Source organism: Nematolebias whitei, chromosome 2 (genome assembly GCF_014905685.2).
Source record: "Nematolebias whitei isolate Nwh7 chromosome 2, NemWhi1, whole genome shotgun sequence".
NCBI classification, from domain to species: Eukaryota; Metazoa; Chordata; class Actinopteri; order Cyprinodontiformes; family Rivulidae; genus Nematolebias; species Nematolebias whitei.
The window spans coordinates 24,335,442-24,348,610 of record NC_056499.1 but is presented as its reverse complement, the minus strand read 5'-3'; the positions used below and the strand labels follow the sequence as shown (position 1 = coordinate 24,348,610).

The 13,169-nt window shown below is 39.1% G+C and overlaps 1 protein-coding gene across 1 annotated transcript; it reads left to right on the top strand.

The window, feature by feature from the left end:
* Window positions 1-9,388: 9,388 nt before the first annotated feature.
* irx6a (iroquois homeobox 6a) lies at window positions 9,389-12,590 on the top strand. The gene is made up of 6 exons (XM_037697570.1): window positions 9,389-9,687; window positions 10,300-10,409; window positions 10,605-10,900; window positions 11,008-11,673; window positions 11,875-11,986; window positions 12,517-12,590. Exons 1-5 carry the CDS (start codon window positions 9,421-9,423, stop codon window positions 11,979-11,981), a joined length of 1,446 nt encoding a protein of 481 aa, XP_037553498.1. The 5' UTR covers window positions 9,389-9,420; the 3' UTR covers window positions 11,982-11,986; window positions 12,517-12,590.
* The last annotated feature ends 579 nt before the right edge of the window (window positions 12,591-13,169 follow it).

Below are 13,169 nucleotides of genomic sequence, written 5' to 3'. Positions count from 1 at the left end.
TATATATATATATATATATATAGTAACAAGAGAAATGCAATAGTCAGGTCATTTCAGCATATTTATCAAGATGTCTTAAATTATGGCAGACCTTAAAAATAGTGGGAATTTGTTACCAGATGCTACAATACTCCATCATTAGATCTGTCATTTTACAATATGACTGCAAAAAAGCTAAAACGAAAGACAAATGTTGCTGAGGCTTTTATTTGACTGCATCTGGGTCTAGTTGGGAGTCGACCATGAAGGAACCTCATCTGACAAGGCAGCAAATGAGGAACAGAGTGGTTTAATGATTGCACTGTCATTGGTAGAAGTGTGTTTTCCATTCTACCAAAAACTCGGGCTGAGAACTGAGAATCTCTGCAGCTTGCATAAAGAGAAGTCTGGTGTTGGATTCTGCTGAACAGGCACACTTGTACATAAAATCAATTGGGGTAATTTCCCAATACTTGTAGGAAAACAATTGGTAAGAGGAAATGACTGCCAGTTAAATGTTACAGCTTTGTTTTCCAGACAAACTATAACAATAATAATAGTAAAACATCTACCTTTTGTAACTTTATTTTAGTTTTAATACAGAACCATTTCTTGTCTACACAAAATATTGTTTCCCTTCCATTTACCCATGGGAGTTAAATCAAAGTGGATATTTGAGGACTTTCGGAAGAGAGCTATTTTCATTTCACCGGGCCTCTGAACTCTCAGCTGAACTTTCAGTATGTGCTAAATGCTACGCTGATGTTATCAAAACTGACACTGTTCTGCCAGAGAGAAAGAGGCGCAGCTCTCTCTTCAACATTATCACATACACATGTTTCAAATACACACATAAATAACCACTGAAAAGTTCACTGTCCAAACTCACTGCCAAGAACAGAGAAGAAAAATCCAACTGAATCATTTTTAGAAGTTAAAACAAAATAATAAATCTTGTGTCAACTCAGTTAGGATTACTTCACCACAACTGACTCCCGAACTTCCTCCCCTTAATCCAAAAAAACCTCTTGGTGAAGCCTTTCAAAACAATTTATGCAAACAAACATCAAACAGTAATTTGTATTGGCACCATTTTGCAATAAACCAGACTGAACTAGCATCAGAAAGGAGCCTTGTCTGTCCCCATATGATCCAACATTAGACACAGCTTGACAAAAACAACCAGCATAGCACTGTTAACACTATATTTACATAGGTCAACTTTCTTCATCTTCCATACTTTAGTTGTGTATCTTAACATGTGGCACGACAGATGAAACTTGTAACAGTCGTAATTGTGTGGTGTCTCTTTAAGACAACTTAAGTTACTGATAAGTGATGTCACAGGTATACACCACTACCTTCAAGAGTTAAAGGAGAAGCCAGTGTTGCCAGATTGGGCAGTTTACCACCAAATGGGTGGTTTTCATTCTGATTTTGTGGGTAAAAATTGCTTTGGGCGAGTGGAGATAATTTGGGCAGATTTGGAGTCAGATCTACGTTTTTTGAATTAACATGTTAAACACATTTCAAACAATCATTCATCATTATTGGTTCATTAGCAAAGATCCCCTGACCATTCTTCAGGGCGTTCACAACAGAGAACTGTTGAGGCAGTTTTAGTAGACACCTCGTTGAATGGGCTGGCCCATTACGGTGGTACGTGAGCGGTCGCCATATTGGATGTGGCGGAACTGCCAGTCAACTAATACAAGGAAATGAACTGAACTTCATAAAGCACTGTTCTACAAAGTGTTTAGTCATTCACACACACTAATACATTTGGAAAACAAACAGGCACCAAAGACAACATTTTGTAACTTTTAAAGTGATTATTAAAAATGTTTACTCCTTAAATGTTTAGGTTAAAGGTAAGCACGAAACCAACATATGTATTATTTGAGTGATTACAACTACTAATGTGCGTAACACTATTACTGTGGTAATAAATATATAAATATTCATGTTGAACATTAAATTTGTGTCTACAATAACCAGATCTTGAAATGTGACATGGTGATTTTCTGAAATGGGCAGGTTTTGTGTGATGGGGCGGTTTTTAACAGACTTTTGGGCTGGAAAACCTCGATTTACTGGGCAGCACTGGGAGAAGCATGCTTGCTGATGGACACGTGGGCTGTGAGAAGGACTTCATAGTGTAGTTAATTCCCTAACTCAAAGTTTTTTTTGTTTTTTTTTCATTAAACCTTTATTTAGACAGTTTAGTCCCACTGAGCCTCGAGGGCTCATTTACAAGAGAGACCTGATTTTAAAAAAGAGTGATGACAACAGTGGATAACAACGACAACAATTGACAATCATAAAAGAGGCATACAGATTTTTTTTAAACAAATTAAAATAAGATGGCAAAAAAAAAAGTAGTAAAAGCAGCTAGATTATAAGGCAAATGTATACAACTAAAAACAGTTTGCATGTATGTATGCTCATGTACTGTATTATGAAAGAGCAGTCGTTCAACCGGGCCTTGTAAGGTTGTTGAACAGAGTGTTTAATTAAAGGACAAGCACTGTGGAATTCCCAGTACTAGTGTGGTCATAAGTTTTTGACTGTCCATTTGAATATTATTGCCACCTCCTCTTGTTTGCTAATTACAAATCCAACCCATGTTACAAACCTTTGGTATATAAAAATAATGATAATCTGCATCCCTATTCTTTTGTGGATTCACCTGATTCCAGTATATATATATATTTTTTTTTTCTACAAATGTGATACAAACCACATGCACTGCTCTGTAGGTGCTCATGTTCATTTCAGCTTTGTTCAAATCTTGACAATAAACAATGTTTGACTGAATACCAAAAAATATATATCTCAATAAATGTAGATAACTCCGCGCATCTTTCGGACAACTGTGCAAACATAATCTCACTGTATCTCAGTACAATGATAATAAAGCTTATTCTGATTCTGATTCGGAGATAACAGCTTGCCAAACTGTACTATACGGGATACTATATCCCCTGCTGAGAACTTATGAGCATACTTAAAAGAATAAATGCCGATACATACCATGACTTGTCTACCATTGACAGCAGAGGTTGTGCCGTGGCCGGTAATTGGACTGACAGTAATAGGAACTGTCTCTCTGCCTCTGTTGGCCCTAGAGATGCACCACAGTGCTGCTGTGGATTTAGCAGCTGCAGTCAGAAGGAAACCATGTAACTACAATTCTCATCGTCTTTTTTCTTCTTTTTTTTTTCTTCTTTTTCCTTTTGAACACTAACAGGATCATTTATGAGTTGAGTGAATTTCAAAACCCTTGGGCCACTGAAACCTGGTCAGCCGCCAGTATGCAATTTCAGAAGCACTCGGTTGTCAATGAGAAAATTAGACCTCAATTCATCATAGCAGAGGAACTTGTTTGCAGATACACGTATTTACCCGACAGCAACGTTTTGCTGCTGCCGGCCCTCCGTCTCGAGGGAAAGTTCAGTTTGAAGTCAGCAGCCATCTCGGCGAAGACCACACAAACACAACGATAGGCAGAGGAGAAGGAACCTATCCTGGTCGAGGGGATTGATAACGCATGCTCAAATCCAAATGTGAGCGTTAATGTAGATGCAAATACTGATCCATGAAATGCCTTTCTGACACGCCCCAAACCGACATGTACTTGCTGACAAGAACAAATACCAACGAAGAGCCTAACGTCTCCACATAAAAGAGAGCGCACATCATATGAGAGAGCCACATCGTACCTGTACACACACACATATGTGGCAAAACACCTCGAGGAGAAAATAAACACACATTCCTCCCACTCATTCTTCATCTCTCTCACACACCTTAATTCACAAAGCTTTCTCTCCATAGGCAGTCATTTCCCAGAGTTACTGCCAGCACTCCCTCTTGCTCAGTGACAAGCTACAAATCCCTGACACTACCACTGATGATAGCTTTACAGTAGAGCCTCAAGGGGAGTCTGCCATCCAGCACACACAAACAACACACACACGTCTTTCTGTCTTTCTTTCTCTCTCTCACTCTTGCTCTGGCGCTCTCGTTCGCTTTCTCGTTTCGCCTGTTTCACTTTCACCTTCTCCCCGGAGCCCCAGGAGCCTCTGGGAGAGGTGGCTCCCAACAAAAATAGCCTAGGGTTTGTTTGAGTTAAACATCTGACTACAAGTAATCAAAGCGACAACGAAACACCAATTGTGCCTGTCCGCTCATGTACATTTCCATGTTTAAGCTGTGCAGAAAACAAAACCAAATGGCTAACTGTGTTATTATCCCTTTCAAAAAAAAACATAGCGTGTTTGAAAGTCGACAGACCCATCGAACCACATGACCATAGTACTACTTACGGAATCAGACGTGTACTGTCATCACATCATTTATCCCTGTATTCTCAAGACCAAATGCGTTTGTGGAGACATTGCCCTGTCATGCTTAACTTTCCTTCAGGATCTGTTTGATGAAGCTTTAAAAACTCCCTGAATGTCCTGTGGATATTTGGCAACCCTGCACATACAGTATGTTAATCAGCTGCCATTTCCTATTGTCTCTTTTATTACTTTTCAATTAATTTTAGGTAATTTTGCAGGACTATTATTACTCCTTATGGGGGACATTTATGTAGAAACAGCACCTGTGTGAGTCTGTTTGTGTGTGTGTGGGGGTGTGTGTGTGTGCATGCAATAATTCCAGATCACACGTGCCTTGGATTTATTGGCACATACCAATTTGGCTTTAATGAGATCGCACACCTCCAGGTAGGTGCTGCTTCATCCCCTGCTCAACTTGGGGTTCTCCCTCCATCTCTTCATTTGTCTGCTCTTATTACCATTTCATACACCTCCACCCCACCCATCTTCTCTCTGGCTCAACCAACACTGCTGCCTCCCCCATTTGATGAAAAACCAGAAAGGCTTTGTGAGGTTCATTAAGTCAGCATAGGAAATGTATTAAATAGCAGAATGGGGCTGGGAGCTATTGAGTGTTGACATAACCTTTCTTTATTTTTTTTTTCTATGCCGTGAGGCTTCATATGGAAAATGTGTGCATTACTCAGTCTCGTTAATAAGCAGTTGGATCAGTCAGAACAAGATCAGATGAAGGATTTGGCTTGCCTTTTTTCCTAAATAACGTTTGTAATTGTCTTAAAAGGGTGAGTGTCATTGACTGCTTGCAGGTAAATGTTTTATTTTATTTTATTTTATTTTTATCACTGCCATTGGGTCAAATGGCAAGTCTACACATTGTAAGTGTTTGCCAGTTTCGTCATGACCTCCTTTTACTTTTACACGTTTGATTTGGCAGGTTTTAACCAAGGAACTTAGACCCTAAAACCAAATATAGGAAAAAGAAATTAGCCATTAAATCAGACTGTTAGCGGCTTAAAAAATTAACCATGTTACAATAAGTTCAACAAACCACTGTATAAAAATGTCTTATAGTGTTGGCTTGTCAAACATGTTAGAGGGAAGGGCAGTGTGGTTGGTGTGCTGTTACAGTTTGTGTTCATTTCTGCCTCTTTCAGTAAGATCTGCACTGACTGCTGCACATGCATAATGCATGAGTGTGTCCATATGCACTTGGGCCATCATGCCTGCCCTTGTAGAAATGTATCAAGAGCTCAAATAATTACATTTAACTTTGTCTGCCTCCTTTATGTGCACATTTGCCTGTGATGATTGTTTAAGCTCAGTTAATTTTCATCAGTTGTTATTAGAGAGGTTTTTATGGTGCACGTGGGAATCTGTTTTTTAGACTTTCCTCCTTAGAACGTACAAATTGTTTCCGTGTAAAATGTTTATTTTTTTAGATTATTGTCAGGACTAAGGTAACATTTAGGAATACAGAAAATACTGTATTTTGCAAAGATGACTCTCAGCTTGAAATTGTATTTTTATTTTATTTTATATACATTACTTTTTTTTATTATTCCCCTTATGAGTTATAGACCAAAATGCATTCAGGTTTTACAAAACAGATTTTACTTTTTTTTTTTTTTTACAAATTAAGTGTTTATTTATTTATTTATTTATTTGTTATCATGTTACCACCCTTTTAAGGGTTTAAAGGTTTTAAGGAAGTGATTTTATTTTTATGTTCACCACTCCCAACTCTTACCTTAACACATATGTGTCAAACTCAAGGCCCGGGGGCCAAACGTGGCCCTTGCTGACGCCTTATCTGGCCCCCAAGATGATATGTGAAATGTCAAATATTTATATCTCTTGATTTTTTTTCAGTAATCTTTCATTAAGAAGTCAAAAACATAACAGAGAACATCAAATGAGACCAATCAAACTCTTGTTGAGGAACCTGTGACCAAGAAAAGATGTTGGGTATCTGATTTGAGTTAATGCAGTTTTTGAAATTGGACCTTAGTTAGAAAAGGTTCTAAATTTGGCCTTTTTGTGTAGGTGAGTTTGACACGCTTAACAGATTATTTGAAATCCGATTTGTTAATTCAACAGTAAAAGTGTGTTAAAACACAAAAAAATTCTGAAGTAGATAAAGATATCCTTCAGTCATCTAAGAAACAAAGAAGGTACAAGATTGTTTGGAGTTTGGATGCAAGTCAGAAGCAATGAACCAACGTTTGAACCAAACTTTTAGTATTTGAGCACCATAGTGTTTAAAATGTGTCCAAGTTGAATTAACAAATTTGTGGCAATGTGCTGAAATCACATTTTGTAAACAATCTAAGCACATACAGTTTGATAACACACAAAATAGCAGAAGTCCAGTAAACTCTTTGCTGGAGTTTGGTTGTCTATCAGAAACAATGAACAGTCTGAATCAAAGGTGGGGTGAGCTTAAGAACAAGTTATCCGTGTGTATTTCAACATGACTCTTCCAAGAGAGTGGACCACGGGCTTTCTGTCCACTTCATATATGAAAAATCTCTGATGGGGGAGATCTCCATCCACCACACGTGGTTCTTTAGCGCCCCTCGGAGAGAAAGCCGGTAATCGCAGATGACTCTCCTGGGGAGCGCGCGCGCAATTCATCAGTCAGGGAAAGTCAGGACACTGCTAGATCTGGCTTAAGGTTTCATTCTTGACAAACCACTGCAGACAGACACAGGCAGATCATATGACTCAGTGGAACTGATCATCACTGCCACTTTCAATACAAATAAATGCAGCCTATTGGGGAAATAAATACCCCTTCTCCCCCCCCCTCCTCCTCCTCCTCCTCCTCCTCCTCCTTCTCTCATGTCCCAGCTCAACTCAAGGAGAGAAGGAACAGCTTGGTGATGTTTAGGGAAGAGAGTGAGCTTCGGTTGAGCTGCAGATTTAATAAAGCTTTAAAAACATTTTTAGTTTCATTCACTGTGAGGCAGCATCACTCCGTGCCCATCTTTCAAGCAAGCATCATTCAATTAAAATGCAATTCTCCTCGCCCCCATGCGCGGATATTTAATTAGACTGGGGAGCACAGCTTCCAGTGTATTGTATTTATTTATATATTTATGTATTTTATTATTATTATTTTGCATTGCTTTTCGGATTTCACCTCTGAGGCATATTTTCACTGTGTTGCTCGTTGGTTAAACAAGGGCATGTATCCATTTGTTAATTGATACAATTACGCATTATGCGCATTGGTCACGTAGGTCTCCGGGCGCGCATCAATCACTTTTCTATTGACCTGCCAAAAACGCTTCTAACAGTTCCTGCTGGGACTGCCCCTCTCTCTAATAGAGAAAGATAGAAACATCATCATCATCATCATTAACTCCGGGGTGGACGTCTGGCCACGAAAGGCAGAGGCGCACAGAAGTTGGGAATAAATGAACAAACACAAATGCATGTACTAACTTCAGGTTTTGTTTTCATGCGTGTCAAATTAAATAAAGACATCTGTTTTGAAGGAAAGATACAGGAAGCTGAGTGGTTCTTTTTTTTTTTTTTTTTTTTTTCCTGTGGTGTATAAAACAAAACTAAAGGGAAAAAATCAGATTAATTAACTTTACAGTTAAATGAGTTTAAACAGAGACAACAAAACTCCAAAGGAAGAAAAAAAAGAAGAAAAAGAAGGAGTACAGTGCACCTTAAGGAAAGCCTGCTCTGGATGTGATTGGCATAGACATTATTCCATCCTTGGTACCCTGCCGTTCCGGGATTACAGTGACGTCACGCTGATACCCCTTGCATGGGTGAATGCTAAAGAACTATAGAGCCACAAATAATAGCACAAGCAGAGTCCATATCTTGGAAGACTTACTTATCCTTTAAGCCTCCTTCAGCCAACATAACATTTTTTTTCCCACTTAATGACGCTTAACTTCATTTTTTTATCGGATTCAAAAAGGGGGATTATTCACTCATATAAAACAATCTGCAGCTGGTGCCATCCTAAAGTCTCCCTCCTTTGAGTGAAGTCATCTATTATTGAGCGCAAGGCCGTGCGTGGAAATGTGTGGAAGACGATGGATCTGAAGTAGATTTGGTTGCAATCGATCCAGGGTGAAGAATATTCCTGATGGTAACAAAGGAAGCAGCGATGTCTTTCTCGCAGTTTGGATACCCTTACAATGCAACTTCACAGGTAAGACTCTGATTTTATTTAGTTTGTATCCAAACTAATGAGTTTTTGCAGAATTTCTTTAATTCTGGTTATCAGAAGACTTTTCCTCAACTCGAAACTCTGATAACTGAATTAGCACTGACAGTAGTTTTTGCGCTTTGCTCTTGTTGTTAAACCAAATATTGATACACACACCCTCACACACACACACGTGTCCAATTACACTGAATAATGAATGAACTCACGTGCTTTTCTGATGACAATAGGAATGAATGTCACCTACTGAAGACACTTGGGACAGTTATAAATGATTTGCATCTTTAAAAAAAAAATCATATAACCTGAGAGATGTGATTCAGCTCATTTTATTGTTTTAAAGGCAGATTATTGTATGGTTAATTTTCAGAGACAGTTGAAGTTTGAAGAAGTTCAGATCGATGAGGGAACCAAAGTTGCTCTTTAAACAAAAGTTACCCACCAAGTTTCTGTTGGATATTATTTAATCCTTCAGCTGAATGAGTTTTACATGTTGATTATTTTAATCACAGGTGAAGAGTTAAGTCCGAAGCAAACTTTTATTTATTTGTGTTGCAATTATAGTTTTAAAGGGGGGGTGGGGAAAGGAGCATTTTTCTTTTGGCGCAAGAATTACGCACACCATTTTCTCCTTTTATTATCATCCGGCATATAAAGACATGATTTGCTTTTTTAAAATAACGATCTGAAAGGTGACTTACCTTAAACTAATACAGGTGAAACGTTAATAGTGAGACATTTTATTCATGATAACAAAATAAAACAAAGTGCATTTAGGATTTAAAAAAAAAACAACCTTGCCAATACATATATTTTTTTTAAAAAGTCTTCTTTTTTAATCGTAGCGCACACAGAGACACCCACAGAGCTGAATGACCATCTCTGTCCACGATTCTCTTCATGCAGTTTTTCGTGTCGGCAAACCCCAGTTCCACTTGCTGCGATTCGATTTCCAGGTCGGTGTCTGACGGGACGGGCGGCTCTCAGCCCGCCGCCTCCTTCTACTGCCCGTCCTACGAGAACCGGCTCCTGGCGAGCAGCCGGACGGAGCTGAACGCAGCGCTGGGGGTGTACAGCTCTCCGTACGCAGCGGCGGCCACAGCCAGCCAGAACTACGCCAACTACTTCCCCTACAGCACCGACCCATCCGCGATCTACTCCTCTCTGGTGGGCTTCCCTGATGCGCACAAAAAAAAAAAAAGGGGGGGGGGGTTGATCGATCAGGCAGCGTTTATCAATTTGTCTCTGCAAACACAAGCGGCTTGTCACCCAGCTGCCATTCTTATTACGTCCTGCATTATTACAGAAAATAAATAAATACATAAAAATAAGATGGAACAAGTCCACACACTTGGATTGAACTCACCTAAATCATCCATATCCCTCGTCATTCTTTAATGTGGAAGTAACTGTTACCAAACTTTGACTAAAGTCAAAATAACTGATAAAGCACTGGGTGTTGTACAGCTGTAGCCATACTGGAAGTGTTCTGTTTGATGTAAATACACTTTTTGGACATATATTTTGTATATTTAATGCCATAAAATAATGTGGAAAGATCTAATATGGCACAATTTTGGGCAATGTTGCTGCATTTAGTTTTGTAAAACTTGAAACATCCATTCATTTAATACAACAAATTATACCAATATATGTGGATGATTTGCTTGACTTTTACATTGACCAAAACCATAATAAATTTAAAAAAGTATTGATGAGATCAGTTCTGAAAATCAGGAAACAAGTTCAAGCTTATAACAAACTGTCTTTATATTACAGAACCCACAATATGACATTAAGGACAGCACGGGCACTTTGCACTCTGGCATTACTCAAACGGCTGCTTACTATCCCTACGATCATTGTCTAGGACAGTATCAATATGACAGGTAAGCTGATCATTTATTTTGTTGTTGTTTATTTGATTTTTAATTATAGGTTGTATAAACTCACTAAAAGTGGAAAACTGAGTATTTCACTCAAAGGGGTTTTGCCAAATTTTTTCGTGTTTCAAGTGTAAACCTAAAACCAGAATGAAATGAAACATTTCACTCAGCTCTGACTGCAAGTGTGTCCCGTTGCAGATACGGGACAGTGGACTTTAATGGCACAGCTCGGAGAAAGAACGCCACACGTGAGACCACCAGCACTTTGAAAACATGGCTGTACGAGCATCGCAAGAACCCCTATCCCACCAAGGGTGAAAAAATTATGCTGGCCATCATCACTAAAATGACACTCACCCAGGTGTCAACGTGGTTCGCTAATGCCAGGAGGAGGCTAAAGAAGGAGAATAAGATGACTTGGTCCCCGAAGAATAAGGCTAACGACGACCGGAAGGAGGATCTTAACAAGAGCGACCAAGACGGTGTCACCAAAGGTACCATCATCTGTCCACTTTGTCGGAAGAAAGTTTATTATTTTTACTTGAAGTAAAATTAATAAAAAGCGTTTTATGAATTAATAGTAGCAGTTATTTTCATCCAGGTTCCCCTGATTGCAAGGAGGAGAAGGATCTGCACTTGAGTGACTTGGAGGACATGGACGAGGACGACTGCGACAAGCTGGACAGCGACTGTGAAAAGGTGGCAGCAGATGAGCAGGAGCTCCAAAGAGCCATGGCCGTGTCCGAAGCTCCTCAAAAAAGAGACTGCAGCTCCGAGCTGCACCTGAGTTTAAGCAACAGCTTCCACTCATTCCCCTGCGCAATCAAAGGTGTCACCACCCTCCCCCCTCTCCCATCCGATTTCCTGGATCCTGTTGTGTCCAAGGCATCCGCTTTGAGCAGCCCGTCAGCTGGAACAGTGTCCCTGTCTCATTTTGAAGCATCAGACAAGCCACGAATTTGGTCTATCGCTCGTACAGCGGCTTCCGGGGTCATATTGAACCCCCAGCAGCATGACTTAGAGCTGAGGACAGGGAGCTTAACTGGAGACTGCCAGCTACAGAGCACCAGACTTTCTGGGGCTTCCGCTGGACAATGTGGGACAAGAGGCCTCCATGATTCTGGCAGCACTGAGAGTTCATTCACTGAAGGCTCGTCCTTGCACTCCAAAGTTTATGGCACAAGCAACTACAATCACAAGGGCCTTCATCTTCACAGTTCATCCTACGCTGCTGTCCCAGACACGTGCCAGTACCCAAGTCTTGAAGGTATGACTGTCTCTAAATTTAGGTTTTCATCAGTTCATTCTGAAGCATTACCAATAACTGGTGACCATTAATGCATATGTATTTTTATTGTGTAACTGGAAAAAAAAACAAAAAACATTGTCAATGTTCAGATGAAAACACTTTCTACCAACTTGACCTTGACACAGTTCTCTTGAAATGTGCTTTTATTTGGGTCTGCAGCATTCTCTGGAGGCAAAGTGGAGATTCAGTCGACTGACCTCAGCGAGGCCTGTGGGACTGTGCAGGATGACAAGGTCACTGCATTCAGACCAGTCATGAAGAGGTGAAGCAGGTGAGAGTCTGCACTGAACTGGAAGAAGCACACACACATGCACACGAAGCAGGACAATTTGCAAGGAAAAAATAGGTTTAGTAAATAGCTTATTCATTTGCATTTTAGTTAAATTAGCTGCTATAAAATTGGTTATTGAGAAGCCACTAATGCACATAATGTCACTAAGCTTGTATTGCAAAATATAATTTAGAAATACCATATTTTTTGGCCTATAAAGCGCACCGGATTATAAGGCATAATACCAAAGTCAAACTTTATTCAACTCATTCACAACAACCACATAAAAGTGGTTCTAGGTCAGTAAGCACAATCAGAATTAATGCATAAGGTGCACCTGATTTTAAGGCTCACTGTCGATTTCTGAGAAAATTAAAGGATTTTAAGTGCGCCTTATAGTCCGAAAAATACGGTATGTAAGAAAATGTTTATATGCTGTTGCAGCAAACTTCATTTGCAACTATGTATATGTTTTTATTATTTAAAACTGCTTATTTTGTGTGTCCCTGTCTTTTTTTTTTTCCTCATAGGTATAACTGAAGTTTGAGTAACAATAAAAAGGAGACATTTCTTATGCACTAAAGGACACAATGACCCAGCTGCTGCCTCAGCCTGACACAGAAGGACTCTACTTGGCGATGCTGCAGTGAAATATGTCAAACTGCTGGACTGGACTGTCATTTTGCACAACATTGAATTTTATAGAAAAAATGACTTTATGCAAAAACAAACAAACAAAAAAAGGAACAAACAAACAAACAAACAAAAACAGAATTCTAAATGCTAAATATTGGCCCAACTCTGTGTATGGCAATTGTGGTGTGTGTGATTTTTAATTATTTATGTGTGTATTTATTATTTTATGTCAACTATTTGAATATTATTTATTGTGCTTATTGATTGCATTTGTGTTACCTTTAGGTCATTTTAAAATTACTTTTTATTGCTGTCTTTCTGTGTTATTTTACTTAATGTCAAACAGGAATTCTTGCTAGACTTCTAGCTGTCTATAAAGGACTGGATCCGCTATTTTTTTTGCGCGTAACGTCAGATGTTTGTCATCGTGTTAAACTATAAAACCCACTCCTTTTCCTCAGTGTTTGCAGAACATTTTCTAATACATCTGTTTTTTTTTCTTTTTTTTTTTTCTTCTAAGAACATTTGGTGCCATGTTATTTATAGA

Coding starts and splice junctions, on each gene's coding strand:
- irx6a (XM_037697570.1), top strand. CDS start 9,421: ATGCAGTTTTTCGTGTCGGCAAACCCCAGTTCCACTTGCTGCGATTCG. Junction 9,688..10,299: donor CCGCGATCTACTCCTCTCTG/GTGGGCTTCCCT, acceptor TTTATATTACAG/AACCCACAATATGACATTAA. Junction 10,901..11,007: donor CCAAGACGGTGTCACCAAAG/GTACCATCATCT, acceptor ATTTTCATCCAG/GTTCCCCTGATTGCAAGGAG.